The sequence below is a fragment of the Pecten maximus genome, chromosome 1 (assembly GCF_902652985.1).
Source record: "Pecten maximus chromosome 1, xPecMax1.1, whole genome shotgun sequence".
NCBI classification, from domain to species: Eukaryota; Metazoa; Mollusca; class Bivalvia; order Pectinida; family Pectinidae; genus Pecten; species Pecten maximus.
The window spans coordinates 12,888,808-12,908,479 of record NC_047015.1 but is presented as its reverse complement, the minus strand read 5'-3'; the positions used below and the strand labels follow the sequence as shown (position 1 = coordinate 12,908,479).

General features: G+C 37.6%; 1 protein-coding gene across 1 annotated transcript in view; it reads right to left on the bottom strand.

Annotated features, from left to right (window-relative positions):
• LOC117325345 (polycystic kidney disease protein 1-like 2) overlaps positions 1 to 19,672 on the bottom strand; it is a 54,015-nt gene that overhangs the window by 5,058 nt on the left and 29,285 nt on the right. Inside the window, exons 10-18 of the mRNA XM_033881495.1 lie at positions 18,761 to 19,009; positions 17,918 to 18,401; positions 16,805 to 16,905; positions 15,644 to 15,868; positions 12,084 to 12,254; positions 8,671 to 8,831; positions 4,802 to 5,678; positions 4,487 to 4,616; positions 2,720 to 2,964 (exon numbers count right to left, since the gene is read on the bottom strand). Coding sequence (XP_033737386.1) covers positions 2,720 to 2,964; positions 4,487 to 4,616; positions 4,802 to 5,678; positions 8,671 to 8,831; positions 12,084 to 12,254; positions 15,644 to 15,868; positions 16,805 to 16,905; positions 17,918 to 18,401; positions 18,761 to 19,009 — 2,643 coding nt within the window. The remainder of the gene's footprint in view (positions 1 to 2,719; positions 2,965 to 4,486; positions 4,617 to 4,801; positions 5,679 to 8,670; positions 8,832 to 12,083; positions 12,255 to 15,643; positions 15,869 to 16,804; positions 16,906 to 17,917; positions 18,402 to 18,760; positions 19,010 to 19,672) is intronic.

Genomic DNA, 19,672 nt, shown 5'->3' with positions numbered 1-19,672 from the left:
GATGTTATAATGACAGAGTGAGTACTATATTGATGGTATAATGACAGAGTGAGTACTATATTGATGTTATAATGACAAAGTGAGTACTATATTGATGTTATAATGACAGAGTGAGTACTATATTGATGGTATAATGACAAAGTGTGTACTATATTGATGTTATAATGACAGAGTGAGTACTATATTGATGTAATAATGACAAAGTGAGTACTATATTGATGTTATAATGGCAAAGTGAGTACTATATTGATGTTATAATGACAGAGTGAGTACTATATTGATGTTATAATGACAGAGTGAGTACTATATTGATGTTATAATGACAGAGTGAGTACTATATTGATGGTATAATGACAAAGTGTGTACTATATTGATGTTATAATGACAGAGTGAGTACTATATTGATGGTATAATGACAAAGTGAGTACTATATTGATGTTATAATGACAGAGTGAGTACTATATTGATGTTATAATGGCAAAGTGAGTACTATATTGATGTTATAATGACAAAGTGAGTACTATATTGATGTTATAATGGCAGAGTGAGTACTATATTGATGTTATAATGACAGAGTGAGTACTATATTGATGTTATAATGACAGAGTGAGTACTATATTGATGGTATAATGACAAAGTGAGTACTATATTGATGTTATAATGACAAAGTGAATACTATATTGATGTTATAATGACAAAGTGAGTACTATATTGATGTTATAATGACAGAGTGAGTACTATATTGATGTTATAATGACAAAGTGAGTACTATATTGATGTTATAATGACAGAGTGAGTACTATATTGATGTTGTGACAAAGTGAGTACTATATTGTTGTTATAATGACAAAGTGAGTACTATATTGATGGTATAATGACAGATTGAGTACTATATTGATGTTATAATGACAGAGTGAGTATTATATTGATGTTATAATGACAAAGTGAGTACTATATTGATGTTATAATGACAAAGTGAGTATTATATTGATGTTATGACAAAGTGAGTACTATATTGATGTTATAATGACAAAGTGTGTACTATATTGATGTTATAATGACAAAGTGAGTACTATATTGATGTTATGACAAAGTGAGTACTATATTGATGTTATAATGACAAAGTGAGTACTATATTGATGTTATAATGACAAAGTGTGTACTATATTGATGTTATAATGACAAAGTGTGTACTATATTGATGTTATGACAAAGTGAGTACTATATTGATGTTATGACAAAGTGAGTACTATATTGATGGTATAATGACAAAGTGAGTACTATATTGATGTTATAATGACAAAGTGAGTACTATATTGATGTTATAATGACAAAGTGTGTACTATATTGATGTTATAATGACAAAGTGAGTACTATATTCATGTTATAATGACAAAATGAGTACTATATTGGTGTTATAATGACAAAGTGAGTACTATATTGATGGTATAATGACAAAGTGAGTATTATATTGATGTAATAATGACAAAGTGAGTACTATATTGATGTTATGACAAAGTGAGTACTATATTGATGTTATAATGACAAAGTGAGTACTATATTGATGATATCATGACAAAATGAGTACTATATTGATGGTATAGTGACAAAGTGAGTACTATATTGATGTTATCATGACAAAGTGAGTACTATATTGATGTTATGACAAAGTGAGTACTATATTGTTGTTATAATGACATAGTGAGTACTATATTGTTGTTATAATGACATAGTGAGTACTATAGTGATGTTATCATGACAAAGTGGGTACAATATTGATGTTATAATGACAAAGTGAGTACTATATTGATGTTATAATGACAGAGTGGGTACTATATTCATGTTATAATGACAGAGTGAGTACTATATTGATGTTATAATGACAAAGTGAGTACTATATTCATGTTATAATGACAAAGTGAGTACTATATTCATGTTATAATGACAAAGTGAGTACTATATTGATAGTATAATGACAAAGTGAGTACTATATTGATGTTATGACAAAGTGAGTACTATATTGATGTTATAATGACAGAGTGAGTACTATATTGATGTTATAATGACAAAGTGAGTACTATATTGATGATATCATGACAAAGTGAGTACTATATTGATGGTATAGTGACAAAGTGAGTACTATATTGATGTTATCATGACAAAGTGAGTACTATATTGATGTTATGACAAAGTGAGTACTATATTGATGTTATAATGACAAAGTGAGTACTATATTGTTGTTATAATGACATAGTGAGTACTATATTGATGTTATCATGACAAAGTGGGTACAATATTGATGTTATAATGACAAAGTGAGTACTATATTGATGTTATAATGACAGAGTGGGTACTATATTCATGTTATAATGACAAAGTGAGTACTATATTGATGTTATAATGACAAAGTGAGTACTATATTCATGTTATAATGACAAAGTGAGTACTATATTGATGTTATAATGACAAAGTGAGTACTATATTGATAGTATAATGACAAAGTGAGTACTATATTGATGTTATGACAAAGTGAGTACTATATTGATGTTATAATGACAGAGTGAGTACTATATTGATGTTATAATGACAATAGATGAACAAATAAGCCCCTGGCAACAAATAAGACCCCTACTTCGTTTTTGCATAATCTTCAATATTGAAATGGTAAGCTGAAAGTGGAGGAGGTTATTTGGGGATAAATACAGAAAAAGAATCTTACATTCACAAAGCTGGAGTGATTTTTAGCAGGCGGTTTCAGAAATGTATTTTCAAGGTGAGAGTAGGTTGGATATGCATTCTTGCTCCGGTTCTCATAGGTTAGGATACAGACAACCACCAGATATATTATATAGGCCACCAACTCACGCCCAATGTTGAACAGGCGATTCATTCTTTTTCTATGTTCCCTAGCACTTTCTAAATGAGTGTAGTCAGAAGGTTTCTCTTTGTATGGACGCCGATGAGCTTGTGAATAAAAAAAAACATATAACTTTCATTTAGGTATCCAAAGAAATTTCATTCAATATCATAATTTATCTAGTCTAATAATGAAAAAAATAGTTGGTTAATTTGTTGTCTAAAATATTATTGTAATAATTCAGAATTACATTTAAATCAATTCAAATCGAATCAAAGTGATTGGTACTGTATTTACAAATGCATCAGTAATATGTCTATTACTTCAGAGAATGTATGCTACCTCACATAGTTACTATATCTTTGTGTTAATTTTGGTTTTGGTATGAGGCATTTTAGTCTCCAAATCACATTGAGGAAGGATGTGCTCTTAAGCTTCTATGTCAAGGTAATACAGCATATACCCTTTAGTCTACATGTCACAGTGAGATAGGATACAGCCTTAAGTCATCATGTCACAGTGAGATAGGTTACAGCCTTAAGTCATCATGTCACAGTGAGATAGGATACAGCCTTAAGTCATCATGTCACAGTGAGATAGGATACAGCCCTAAGTCTTTATATAACAGTGAGATAGGATACAGCCTTAAGTCATCATGTCACAGTGAGAAAGGACACAGCCTTAAGTCTCTATGTCACAGTGAGATAGCTAGGATACAGCCTTAAGTCTCCATGTCACAGTGAGAAAGGACACAGCCTTAAGTCTCCATGTCACAGTGTGATATGATACAGTGAGGTAGGATAAATAACTTTGTCTCCATGTCACAGTGAGGTAGGATAAATAACTTTGTCTCCATGTCACAATGAGGTAGGATAAATAACTTTGTCTCCATGTCATAGTGAGGTAGGATAAATAACTTTGTCTCCATGTCACAGTGAGGTAGGATAAATAACTCTGTCTCAATGTCACAGTGAGGTAGGATAGATAACTTTGTCTCCATGTCACAGTGAGGTAGGATAAATAACTCTGTCTCCATGTCATAGTGAGGTAGGATAAATAACTTTGTCTCCATGTCATAGTGAGGTAGGATAAATAACTTTGTCTCCATGTCACAGTGAGGTAGGATAAATAACTTTGTCTCCATGTCACAGTGAGGTAGGATAAATAACTTTGTCTCCATGTCACAGTGAGGTAGGATAAACAAGGATGGATAGTATTGCAACAGCAATACAAAGTCCACTGCCTGAGCTAGAAGTGCACTTATTCATTTCCCATTTTTTTTTGGAAAATGGTTTTTCGAAAAAAACAAATGTGGGATGCACAACTACATGTTATACTTATCATGTATACCAAGTTACGTTAAGATCGCAGTAGTACTTTAGGAGGAGTTGTCCGGACAACTATTGCGTGACAGACAGACGGACAGACAGACGGAGGGTAAACCTATAGTCCCCCCGTTTTTCAAACATCAGGGGACTAATAACTTTGTCTCCATGTCGCAATGAGGTAGTATATTAGGTCAATGTTCATCCTTTCACAGTCAACCCCTCAACAAATTTAGTACTGACATGAACATACAAATGTATTTGTGTTTTTAACAGTGAACTATTATGCACCAAAGACACATACCTGGGTAAGATAATGATCGTGGATCTGTTGCCATGATATCAGGTAAGACAATTTTGTTAACATATGCCTCTTCATCATCATCATCAACACGCTTGAATACCAGGATAAGAACAAGAGCTACTGTGACCACCTGTCGATAAAGTAAATGTTTATCAAAGTTCGAACATAACTTTTATAAAACATTATCATGAGAATTTTATGGGAAGCATTTTGCAGCTCCACTCAAGAGAGTTTCATAGAAATTATGAAACGGACCATGATTCTCTACATAACATTATTTTCAAACTGTATATAATCCTGGAGAGTGCCACTTACCTTGAGAGGTTGTATGAAGATAACAGACTCTATGAAGGACAAGAAGAAGGCAGTGAGCCAGCGAGATGACTTCTCTGTCCCCCATTCTATACTGTAGAGGATGACAAAGAAACCAGAAGCAAGGACAGACAGCACCACCAGGGTCCATGCCACATACAGACACCAAAATGGCAACGGATTCCTCTTCTTCTTTTTCTCTCCATCAGATGTCTTCTGCTGATTCTTTCGGCTGCTTATCAGACGACTTGTTCTATTTTCAAAGTCTGCCCATGACTTATACATGCTGAATGGCTGGACAAGAGCAGTGTCTATTACACTGGGGCTGACACAGCCCTCTCGTTCATCACAGCATTCATCTGAACAGTACTGATCAAGCCCTTTCTTTGACATCATCTTATCGTGTCTGCTTGAATCCTCTTCTTCTTCAGGTTCAGACTTATCAACTTTCAGTAAGTCCTTGGACATACGCCTCTCTGATTTTTTGAAGAAGGTGATTATTATGATACTAACCGGCACAACGATGAGACTGCCCGCTATGCTAGTGATCAGCTCTTGTCCTGAGAAAGTGAACGGACCGAGATGGACATTTTGCTGTTGGGTTGTATCAATGGTACCGTACCACATGGCATTAGTAACCATGGTGAGGAAGAGGAGAGAAAGACAGCAGGACAGCCTCTGTACACGGGTAAACACACTCTGGGTTGGACGAGACAGGACCGATATCCACAAATGGCCATCGGTCAGATCTTGTCGTGTCCTTGTATAAAAGAGATGGTCAAAATTGCTCAGTTCAGATTGTGTTGCTACAGGCAGTAAGCGTTCTATCTCCTGGTCACCTTTGTCTACAGCCAGCCATTGGTTACACAGGAACACAAATCTAAAATACAATATGATCTCTGGTAACACAACATAGTACAATATACCTTGTCTGAGGTTTAAACCCGATAACATTGTCACAACAATAGATCTAGGGTTCACCTTGTCGGAGGTCAAAACCTGATAACATTGTCACAACAATAGATCTAGGGTTCACATTGTCGGAGGTCAAAACCTGATAACATTGTCACAACAATAAGATCTAGGGTTCACCTTGTCGGAGGTCAAAACCTGATAACATTGTCACCACAACAAGATCTAGGATTCACCTTGTTGGAGGTCAAAACCTGATAACATTGTCACAACAATAAGATCTAGGGTTCACATTGTTGGAGGTCAAAACCTGGTAACATTGTCACAACAATAGATCTAGGATTCACCTTGTCAGAGGTCAAAACCTGATAACATTGTCACCACAATAAGATCTAGGGTTCACATTGTTGGAGGTCAAAACCTGGTAACATTGTCACAACAATAGATCTAGGGTTCACATTGTTGGAGGTCAAAACCTGATAACATTGTCACAATAAGATCTAGGGTTCACCTTGTCGGAGGTCAAAACCTGATAACATTGTCACAATAAGATCTAGGGTTCACCTTGTCGGAGGTCAAAACCTAATAACATTGTCACCACAACAAGATCTAGGGTTCACCTTGTCGGAGGTCAAAACCTGATAACATTGTCACCACAACAGATCTAGAGTTCACCTAATCAGAAGTCAAAACCTGGTAACATTGTCACAACAACAGATCTAGAGTTCACCTAATCAGAAGTCAAAACCTGATAACATTGTCACCACAATAAGATCTAGGGTTCACCTTGTCAGAGGTCAAAACCTGGTAACATTGTCACTACAATAAGATCTAGGGTTCACCTTGTCGGAGGTCAAAACCTGGTAACATTGTCACAACAACAGATCTAGAGTTCACCTAATCAGAAGTCAAAACCTGATAACATTGTCACCACAATAAGATCTAGGGTTCACCTTGTTGGAGGTCAAAACCTGGTAACATTGTCACCACAATAAGATCTAGGGTTCACCTTGTCAGAGGTCAAAACCTGGTAACATTGTCACAACAATAAGATCTAGGGTTCACATTGTTGGAGGTCAAAACCTGGTAACATTGTCACAACAATAGATCTAGGATTCACCTTGTCAGAGGTCAAAACCTGATAACATTGTCACCACAATAAGATCTAGGGTTCACATTGTTGGAGGTCAAAACCTGGTAACATTGTCACAACAATAGATCTAGGGTTCACATTGTTGGAGGTCAAAACCTGATAACATTGTCACAATAAGATCTAGGGTTCACCTTGTCGGAGGTCAAAACCTGATAACATTGTCACAATAAGATCTAGGGTTCACCTTGTCGGAGGTCAAAACCTAATAACATTGTCACCACAACAAGATCTAGGGTTCACCTTGTCGGAGGTCAAAACCTGATAACATTGTCACCACAACAGATCTAGAGTTCACCTAATCAGAAGTCAAAACCTGGTAACATTGTCACAACAACAGATCTAGAGTTCACCTAATCAGAAGTCAAAACCTGATAACATTGTCACCACAATAAGATCTAGGGTTCACCTTGTCAGAGGTCAAAACCTGGTAACATTGTCACTACAATAAGATCTAGGGTTCACCTTGTCGGAGGTCAAAACCTGGTAACATTGTCACAACAACAGATCTAGAGTTCACCTAATCAGAAGTCAAAACCTGATAACATTGTCACCACAATAAGATCTAGGGTTCACCTTGTTGGAGGTCAAAACCTGGTAACATTGTCACCACAATAAGATCTAGGGTTCACCTTGTCAGAGGTCAAAACCTGGTAACATTGTCACAACAACAGATCTAGAGTTCACCTTGTCAGAGGTCAAAACCTGATAACATTGTCACAACAATAGATCTAGGGTTCACCTTGTCAGAGGTCAAAACCTGATAACATTGTCACCACAATAAGATCTAGGGTTCACCTTGTCAGAGGTCAAAACCTGATAACATTGTCACAACAACAGATCTAGGGTTCACCTTGTCAGAGGTCAAAACCTGATAACATTGTCACCACAATAAGATCTAGGGTTCACCTTGTCAGAGGTCAAAACCTGGTAACATTGTCACAACAACAGATCTAGGGTTCACCTTGTCGGAGGTCAAAACCTGGTAACATTGTCACCACAACAAGATCTAGGGTTCACCTTGTCAGAGGTCAAAACCTGATAACATTGTCACAACAATAGATCTAGGGTTCACCTTGTCAGAGGTCAAAACCTGATAACATTGTCACCACAATAAGATCTAGGGTTCACCTTGTCAGAGGTCAAAACCTGATAACATTGTCACAACAACAGATCTAGGGTTCACCTTGTCAGAGGTCAAAACCTGATAACATTGTCACCACAATAAGATCTAGGGTTCACCTTGTCAGAGGTCAAAACCTGATAACATTGTCACAACAACAGATCTAGGGTTCACCTTGTCGGAGGTCAAAACCTGATAACATTGTCACAACAATAGATCTAGGGTTCACCTTGTCGGAGGTCAAAACCTAATAACATTGTCACCACAACAAGATCTAGGGTTCACCTTGTCAGAGGTCAAAACCTGATAACATTGTCACAACAATAGATCTAGGGTTCACCTTGTCGGAGGTCAAAACCTGATAACATTGTCACAACAATAGATCTAGGGTTCACCTTGTTGGAGGTCAAATTCTGGTTATATATTTTGAAAATTTAGGTTCACATCACACTGGCTGAATTGAAAAAAATTATTTTACATGTGGATTTAATTTTCCCAAACAAATGGCTTCTGAAAATTTGGTTAGAATACTTGTTGCATACAGCGATGACAGAACTCTTATCATTGATCAGAAGTAACATTTATAGAGAGCAGGTGTTTTCACAGCATTTTTACGGTAAATTACCAAGATTTTGTCTTGTAGTGAAGACTTTTTGGTTAAAGTTTCATGTCTCATGGTAAACGTACTTTTGGTTGTTTTGAAGGTCTTTAATCAGCACCATGTTCAGGAACCAATCAGCGTCCTTGCCCTTGCCACTGTTGTCATGCCAGATACGAAGAAAGACAAGGTTTCCTAGGTTAAAGGGCACACTTAACAGGTAGTTATTGACACTCCCTCGGGTCAGCGGCTGAAGTTGGAAAACCAAATATTTATGATGCATAGTCTAACAAAAAGACCCTTAAATCATCACAGAAATGTTATCTGTCAGAATGATATGGTGGCCTTACAACCAAATGCATTGCTACACCCAAGATATAATCCCAGAGAATTTTTTATTGTAACCCTGTAATTGTGTTTGGTATACACTGTATGTGTTATTGTAACCCTGTAATTGTGTTTGGTATACACTGTATGTGTTATTGTAACCCTGTAATTGTGTTTGGTATACACTGTATGTGTTATTGTAACCCTGTAACTGTGTTTGGTAAACACTGTGTCTGTTATTGTAACCCTGTAATTGTGTTTGGTAAACACTGTATGTGTTATTGTAACCCTGTAATTGTGTTTGGTATACACTGTGTCTGTTATTGTAACCCTGTAATTGTGTTTGGTATACACTGTATGTGTTATTGTAACCCTGTAATTGTGTTTGGTATACACTGTATCTGTTATTGTAACCCTGTAATTGTGTTTGGTATACACTGTATGTGTTATTGTAACCCTGTAACTGTGTTTGGTATACACTGTATCTGTTATTGTAACCCTGTAACTGTGTTTGGTATACACTGTATCTGTTATTGTTACCCTGTAACTGTGTTTGGTATACACTGTATGTGTTATTGTAACCCTGTAATTGTGTTTGGTATACACTGTATGTGTTATTGTAACCCTGTAACTGTGTTTGGTATACACTGTATGTGTTATTGTTACCCTGTAATTGTGTTTGGTATACACTGTATGTGTTATTGTAACCCTGTAATTGTGTTTGGTATACACTGTATGTGTTATTGTAACCCTGTAACTGTGTTTGGTATACACTGTATGTGTTATTGTAACCCTGTAATTGTGTTTGGTATACACTGTATGTGTTATTGTAACCCTGTAACTGTGTTTGGTATACACTGTATGTGTTATTGTAACCCTGTAATTGTGTTTGGTATACACTGTATGTGTTATTGTAACCCTGTAATTGTGTTTGGTATACACTGTATCTGTTATTGTAACCCTGTAATTGTGTTTGGTATACACTGTGTCTGTTATTGTAACCCTGTAATTGTGTTTTTATACACTGTATCTGTTATTGTAACCCTGTAATTGTGTTTGGTATACACTGTATCTGTTATTGTTACCCTGTAATTGTGTTTGGTATACACTGTATCTGTTATTGTAACCCTGTAACTGTGTTTGGTATACACTGTATGTGTTATTGTAACCCTGTAACTGTGTTTGGTATACACTGTATGTGTTATTGTAACCCTGTAACTGTGTTTGGTATACACTGTATGTGTTATTGTAACCCTGTAATTGTGTTTGGTATACACTGTATGTGTTATTGTAACCCTGTAATTGTGTTTGGTATACACTGTATGTGTTATTGTAACCCTGTAACTGTGTTTGGTATACACTGTATGTGTTATTGTAACCCTGTAATTGTCTTTGGTATACACTGTATGTGTTATTGTAACCCTGTTATTGTGTTTGGTATACACTGTGTCTGTTATTGTAACCCTGTAACTGTGTTTGGTATACACTGTGTGTGTTATTATAACCCTGTAATTGTCTTTGGTATACACTGTATGTGTTATTGTAACCCTGTAATTGTGTTTGGTATACACTGTATCTGTTATTGTTACCCTGTAATTGTGTTTGGTATACACTGTATGTGTTATTGTAACCCTGTAATTGTGTTTGGTATACACTGTATGTGTTATTGTAACCCTGTAATTGTCTTTGGTATACACTGTATGTGTTATTGTAACCCTGTAATTGTGTTTGGTATACACTGTATGTGTTATTGTAACCCTGTAATTGTGTTTGGTATACACTGTGTCTGTTATTGTAACCCTGTAATTGTGTTTGGTATACACTGTATGTGTTATTGTAACCCTGTAATTGTGTTTGGTATACACTGTATCTGTTATTGTAACCCTGTAATTGTGTTTGGTATACACTGTATGTGTTATTGTAACCCTGTAATTGTCTTTGGTATACACTGTATGTGTTATTGTAACCCTGTAATTGTGTTTGGTATACACTGTATGTGTTATTGTTACCCTGTAATTGTGTTTGGTATACACTGTGTCTGTTATTGTAACCCTGTAATTGTGTTTGGTATACACTGTATGTGTTATTGTAACCCTGTAACTGTGTTTGGTATACACTGTATGTGTTATTGTAACCCTGTAATTGTGTTTGGTATACACTGTGTCTGTTATTGTAACCCTGTAATTGTGTTTGGTATACACTGTATGTGTTATTGTAACCCTGTAATTGTGTTTGGTATACACTGTATGTGTTATTGTAACCCTGTAATTGTGTTTGGTATACACTGTGTCTGTTATTGTAACCCTGTAATTGTGTTTGGTATACACTGTATGTGTTATTGTAACCCTGTAATTGTGTTTGGTATACACTGTATGTGTTATTGTAACCCTGTAATTGTGTTTGGTATACACTGTGTCTGTTATTGTAACCCTGTAACTGTGTTTGGTATACACTGTATGTGTTATTGTAACCCTGTAACTGTGTTTGGTATACACTGTATGTGTTATTGTAACCCTGTTATTGTGTTTGGTATACACTGTATGTGTTATTGTAACCCTGTAATTGTGTTTGGTATACACTGTATGTGTTATTGTAACCCTGTAATTGTGTTTGGTATACACTGTATGTGTTATTGTAACCCTGTAATTGTCTTTGGTATACACTGTATGTGTTATTGTAACCCTGTAATTGTGTTTGGTATACACTGTATGTGTTATTGTAACCCTGTAATTGTGTTTGGTATACACTGTATGTGTTATTGTAACCCTGTAATTGTCTTTGGTCGTTGGTGAACCATGATGTTGATAGGTCAATTAATACCTAATATTTAGCTTTCTGAAATGAACCTGAGAAAGGAACAAATCACATCATCCATTCATGGAACAACCATCAATGAAGCATGGTTTTACATCATCCATTCATGGTACAACCATCAACAAAACATGGTTTTACAAAGTAATTTCTCCAGCAAATGTCATGTAACCTATCATCTACAATTATATAATGATGTGTTACCTATCATCTACAATTATATAATGACTTGTTACCTATCATCTACAATTATATAATGATGTATTACCTATCATCTACAATTATATAATGACTTGTTACCTATCATCTACAATTATATAATGATGTATTACCTATCATCTACAATTACATAATGATATGTTACCCGTGACTGGTTGTCCTCTACTGATCTGACTTCAGTGTCGCCATCCTCACCACCAAGGACAAAGAAGACTTTGGATGTCGTGCCAGAGTTCTGCCTCATACCAGTGTACACGGTAATTTGATAGTGATATCTGTCTGTAGATAGGTTATCACATAGGGGATAAATAGCCCACTGGAATGTAGAAAGGCACCGGTTATATGGTGTTATGTCTGCTGATGTCACAGGGTTATCTGTTGTGATGTCTGCCAATGTCACACGGTCATATGTTATGTTGTGATGTCTCCTGATGTCACACGGTTATATGGTCTGGTGTCTCCTGATGTCACACGGTTATATGTTGTGATGTATCCTGATGTCACACGGTTATATGTTGTGATGTCTCCTGATGTCACATGGTTATATGTTGTGATGTCTCCTAATGTCACTCAGTTATATGGTCTGGTGTCTCCTGATGTCACACGGTTATATGGTCTGGTGTCTCCTGATGTCACATGGTTATATGTTGTGATGTCTCCTGATGTCACATGGTTATATGGTCTGGTGTCTCCTGATTTCACTCAGTTATATGGTCTGGTGTCTCCTGATGTCACACGGTTATATGGTCTGGTGTCTCCTGATGTCACACGGTTATATGTTGTGATGTATCCTGATGTCACACGGTTATATGTTGTGATGTCTCCTGATGTCACACGGTTATATGGTCTGGTGTCTCCTGATGTCACACGGTTATATGTTGTGATGTCTCCTGATGTCACATGGTTATATGGTCTGGTGTCTCCTAATGTCACTCAGTTATATGGTCTGGTGTCTCCTGATGTCACACGGTTATATGTTGTGATGTCTCCTGATGTCACATGGTTATATGGTCTGGTGTCTCCTGATTTCACACGGTTATATGGTCTGGTGTCTCCTGATGTCACATGGTTATATGTTGTGATGTCTCCTGATGTCACATGGTTATATGTTGTGATGTCTCCTGATGTCACATGGTTATATGTTGTGATGTCTCCTGATGTCACTCAGTTATATGGTCTGGTGTCTCCTGATTTCACTCAGTTATATGGTCTGGTGTCTCCTGATGTCACTCAGTTATATGGTCTGGTGTCTCCTGATGTCACATGGTTATATGGTCTGGTGTCTCCTGATGTCACACGGTTATATGGTCTGGTGTCTCCTGATGTCACACGGTTATATGGTCTGGTGTCTCCTGATGTCACATGGTTATATGTTGTGATGTCTCCTGATGTCACATGGTTATATGTTGTGATGTCTCCTGATGTCACACGGTTATATGGTCTGGTGTCTCCTGATGTCACATGGTTATATGGTCTGGTGTCTCCTGATGTCACAGAGTTATATGGTCTGGTGTCTCCTGATGTCACAGAGTTATATGGTCTGGTGTCTCCTGATGTCACACGGTTATATGGTCTGGTGTCTCCTGATGTCACACGGTTATATGTTGTGATGTCTCCTGATGTCACACGGTTATATGGTCTGGTGTCTCCTGATGTCACATGGTTATATGGTCTGGTGTCTCCTGATGTCACTCAGTTATATGGTCTGGTGTCTCCTGATGTCACATGGTTATATGGTCTGGTGTCTCCTGATGTCACACGGTTATATGGTCTGGTGTCTCCTGATGTCACATGGTTATATGTTGTGATGTCTCCTGATGTCACATGGTTATATGGTCTGGTGTCTCCTGATGTCACTCAGTTATATGGTCTGGTGTCTCCTGATGTCACATGGTTATATGTTGTGATGTCTCCTGATGTCACACGGTTATATGTTGTGATGTCTCCTGATGTCACATGGTTATATGGTCTGGTGTCTCCTGATGTCACAGAGTTATATGGTCTGGTGTCTCCTGATGTCACAGAGTTATATGGTCTGGTGTCTCCTGATGTCACATGGTTATATGTTGTGATGTCTCCTGATGTCACACGGTTATATGTTGTGATGTCTCCTGATGTCACATGGTTATATGGTCTGGTGTCTCCTGATGTCACATGGTTATATGGTCTGGTGTCTCCTGATGTCACTCAGTTATATGGTCTGGTGTCTCCTGATTTCACTCAGTTATATGGTCTGGTGTCTCCTGATGTCACAGAGTTATATGGTCTGGTGTCTCCTGATGTCACTCAGTTATATGGTCTGGTGTCTCCTGATGTCACAGAGTTATATGGTCTGGTGTCTCCTGATGTCACAGAGTTATATGGTCTGGTGTCTCCTGATGTCACAGAGTTATCTGTTGTGATGTCTCCATCACTAGAGAGACAGCAGTTTGATCATGTAACAATATCTTAATGTAGATAAGTCTATGAACCACATACAGTAGAACCATGCTATATGGGCACCTTCTTTAATCCGCAATTTTGGCGGTATATCAGGTTTGCCGCTCAAACACGAGTTTGCTGTCCAAACACTATAGCTAGTGTTTCCATAACATCTGTAGACTTTGAAAATCAAAAACAATTTATTCATATCAAAATATTGCATTGAATTGTACATAGATATGCTTTGATAAGAAATAAATATTAAATTTAATTATATTCCCGAGAATATCATAGTAATTTGCATCACATGATTTACAGTAATCGTATCATGATTTTCAGTGTTACTTGCTTTTGACTGTGTGCATGTTCTATTGGGCACCGAAAAATGTATCAATTGTCATCTGTTTTGCATTCAACTGACAAATTGACAAAACAAATTGTTGAAGAGATAAACATTTCTGAATGTCTGATTCAGTTGTAGAATGCTGGTGTTCTAGAAATCTGACAACAGTTCATCATGAACTTGCGCGAGTAATGGGTTTAGATGTTTGTCCGGGGTTTCCTGCATTGTTAATGTTACATCATACCTCTGTGTACCCGAGACTTAACTGTTGTCTATGGAGTAACAGAGTGCCATGATTTTTTAATAAAGCTTGTAGCGGTATCACAAAAGTGAGTTTTATTCATATATATTACTACATTTACCTAAGAAAGACCACAAAGCACTAACCATGGTTTATTGATTTCATGTGTGCTAATTATCCGTCAGTCAGCAGTCAGTCACGTAACAATACCATATAAACACAGGTCTTTCTGGACTCAATTCAGCGATATTAACGAGGTAAAGATGATGCTATTTTTACTATTTGTTCCGGCAATATTACAGCGATGGCGTTATGCAAGTTTGGAGGTAAAACTGGTGCATTAGCATTGGAGGAAATCCGTTCTGAATAAATTCATGGCGATAAGCAAGTTGGGCAGTATAACAGGTTTTTACTGTATATATAGGCTCTCATTCATTGTTGCTATACAGGGAATTCTTTTTCCAAATTCAGATAATAACTACCTTGTCAGGTAATAACAAGAATGTATTAACTGGATCATGTGTTTTTAATATGTTATGATTATATTTTAGTAAATGTATACGAGATGGTAAGTAGCCCTCAAGAAGAGCCAAAGTTAAGTTCATAATTCATGTTGCTGAAGAAATCTAATTAATAAGTCATAATTAAATTTTATCTATGTCTTTTCTTGTATGTTGTGTATAAATATATATATAAATACCTTTGTTACATCTCTCTTGTCAGCTCTGCGGACACAAAACAGGACCAGGAAATACACAACTAACAGACCACCCACTGTAGATATGACAGCCACGTTGTCAGCGGAGAACTTGGACCACACTGTGTTGAAGTTTATAGTGTTGGGTGGGACAAACACATTGGTTCCAAAGGTGGTTAGATGTGTGGACTCACATGGGGCTTCAGAGTATGTAGTTATATTCCCCAACTGTCAGCAGCAGAAAGAACAATAAACTTACTGTATCACTTTAAAACAAAGAACAATGCCGTTACTGTATCCCCTTAAAACAAAGAACAATGCCGTTACTGTATCCCCTTAAAACAAAGAACAATGCTGTTACTGTATCCCCTTAAAACAAAGAACAATGCTGTTACTGTATCCCCTTAAAACAAAGAACAATGCCGTTACTGTATCACTCTAAAACAAAGAACAATGCCGTTACTGTATCGCCTTAAAACAAAGAACAATGCCATTACTGTATCCCCTTAAAACAAAGAACAATGTTGTTACTGTATCCCCTTAAAACAAAGAACAATGCCGTTACTGTATCACTCTAAAACAAAGAACAATGCCATTACTGTATCGCCTTAAAACAAAGAATAATGCCGTTACTGTATCGCTTTAAAACAAAGAACAATGTCGTTACTGTATCCCCTTAAAACAAAGAACAATGCCGTTACTGTATTGCTTTAAAACAAAGAACAATGCCGTTACTATATCCCCTTAAAACAAAGAACAATGCTGTTACTGTATCCCCTTAAAACAAAGAACAATGCTGTTACTGTATCCCCTTAAAACAAAGAACAATGCTGTTACTGTATCCCCTTAAAACAAAGAACAATACCGTAACTGTATCCCCTTAAAACAAAGAACAATGCCGTAACTGTATCCCCTTAAAACAAAGAACAATGCTGTAACTGTATTGTTTTAAAACAAAGAACAATGCTGTTACTGTATCAATGTATCAACATTAATATTTTCAGACATAAATAAGAAACCAGTAAAATAAACAGGTGGACTATTAAGACAAGCATGTATTCCTCTAAACGGCTTGTTACCAGAGTTCATATATTTTCTTTGAACAAACAGTAAATGTCTGGATCCAAACAAAAACATTATGAGATGACCAGTATTTGTACATACCGAGAGGCCACTCCTTGACCACTGTTTCGTCTTATCATCCCAGAAGAGGCAGTCCAGTACGTAAAGAGCAATCTGTAACTTTGTAATCCCGTTTCTGTTCTCTGTGTAACACAAAGTGTATGTCATACAGATCTATAAAAAAGTTCCATGGTGAATAGTGCTTTTTTTTTTTTTAGATAATAGAAGCTTCAACAGTCGACCCCCCCATCAAAAATGTTGAGACAACAATGCTGCTTTGCTACAAAAAGGAATTGTGAGTGTTATGATGAATTATCACTTCACGATTGACAATAAAACTGCTTATCTTAGATCACCGCCACTACTATCTGTGTGACGTCACCGCCACTACTATCTGTGTGACGTCACCTCCACTACTATCTGTGTGACGTCACCGCCACTACTACCTGTGTGACGTCACCGCCACTACTACCTGTGTGACGTCACCGCCACTACTACCTGTGTGACGTCACCGCCACTACTATCTGTGTGACGTCACCGCCACTACTACCTGTGTGACGTCACCGCCACTACTAGCTGTGTGACGTCGTCGCCACTACTACCTGTACCTGTGTGACGTCACCGCCACTACTATCTGTGTGACGTCACCGCCACTACTATCTGTGTGATGTCACCACCACTACTATCTGTGTGACGTCACCTCCACTACTACCTGTGTGACGTCACCGCCACTACTACCTGTGTGACGTCACCGCCACTACTACCTGTGTGACGTCACCGCCACTACTATCTGTGTGACGTCACCGCCACTACTACCTGTGTGACGTCACCGCCACTACTACCTGTGTGACGTCACCGCCACTACTACCTGTGTGACGTCACCGCCACTACTACCTGTGTGACGTCACCGCCACTACTACCTGTGTGACGTCACCGCCACTACTACCTGTGTGATGTCACCACCACTAGTACCTGTGTGATGTCACCATCACTAGTACCTGTGTGATGTCACTAACATTAATACCTGTGTGACTATTACCTATATGATGTCACCGCTAATAGTACATCGTACCTGTTTGATGTCACCACCACTAGTACCTGTGTGATTTCACCGCCACTAGTACCTGTGTGATGTCACTACTTGAGTATGCGTACCTGTACGAAGACCTAGATAAAGTATTTTATCTGAGGAAGTTCCCAGTGAAGAAGCTAAAGTTGAGTCAGCTAACTGTATGATGGCCTGCCATAAGGTTCTATTTCCACTGACATCCTGTAGATCCAGGGGTGTTACTAGTCCTATCAAATCATAATCCTCCTGGGTCGGAGGGGTTCCAAACTTCACATAATACCTCAAGGTCACATTCTCAACATGTGACCGAAGAAGAAATAAAGGTGTGATGTTAGACTCATTAACTCTAAGCTGTATGTAGAAGAGGCTGGAATCGTCGTTTGAAGACAGGTTGGCCGGGGTAAAAGTCAGGCCCTGTAGGATGTGTGGTTGTGACCTAACCTTGATGGTAGATACCAGATCTGACACCTGGAGGATCTCTCCATCCACATGTAGAGCTAAACTGGTGGTTTGTGCCTTCACCTGGGTCCATGAGGAATCTGTGGTGTAGAGGTTGTCTGCCACCATGATCTGTTCATACAATGATACTGATATAGTATAATCCACTAAACAGTCACTCCTCAACTATACTAACTATTTATAATCCACTAAACACTCACTCCTCAACTATACTAACTATTCATAATCCACCAAACAATCACTCTTCAACTACACTGACTATTTGTAATCCTCTAAACACTCACCCCTCAACTACAAAAACTATTTGTAATCCTCTAAACACTCGCTCCCTCCACTCCACTTCACTAAATTTTTATGATTAACACTCGCCCCCTCCCCTTCACTCCACTAACATTTTATAATCAACACTCATCCCCTCTACTCCACTAACTTTTTATAATCCCCTCATTGGTTGTGATCTTCCAACTTACCTCTACATCTACATGTCCATTCACCTCACAATCGATAGTCTCGGACAGATCAGGTACATCAACAATGGGTTGACCTTGGAGGGTCAGTGTAGAATTGAATAACTCCAGTGTCTCACTGCGCTGGACAGACAAGATGGTGTTATACTCGGGAATAGAAACGATCCTCTCTCCCTCACCTGGGACCGTGCCCTCCAGTAGAATGGCTGATATGTTGTGCGTGATCCTTATAAATTCCACTACATATTCTCCCTGTGGTACAGAAAAGGTAACTGGATGGTGTTTAGGTGGATACAATGGATAAATCTCACAGTTAAACACTAAGTAACCCAGTACACATTTACCTGGCAGTGTATCAATAGATCACATTTACCTGGCAGTGTATCAATAGATCACATTTACCTGGCCATGTATCAACAGATCACATTTACCTGGCCGTGTATCAATAGATCACATTTACCTGGCCGTGTATCAATAGATCACATTTACCTGGCCGTGTATCAATAGATCACATTTACCTGGCCGTGTATCAATAGATCACATTTACCTGGCAGTGTATCAATAGATCACATTTACCTGGCAGTGTATCAATAGATCACATTTACCTGGCCGTGTATCAATAGATCACATTTACCTGGCAATGTATCAATAGATCTTCTACACCCTTTTCTTTGTTTTTGTGACTACTAGATAATCATTTCAACCTCCATCTTGTCCCTTGTGTTAATAATTTAATCATTCTCCATATGATGACCACGAATCTTCAAAAATACAATTAATATTAGATACTCTTCAAGAAATCTTATATGCAAGAGTAAAATTTTATGATTTTCAAATAAAGTCATTTGCAATAAGGCTTTAATTCTGGGGAAAAAAACATTCATATAGATTATTTCAGAATCGAGTTCCTCCTGA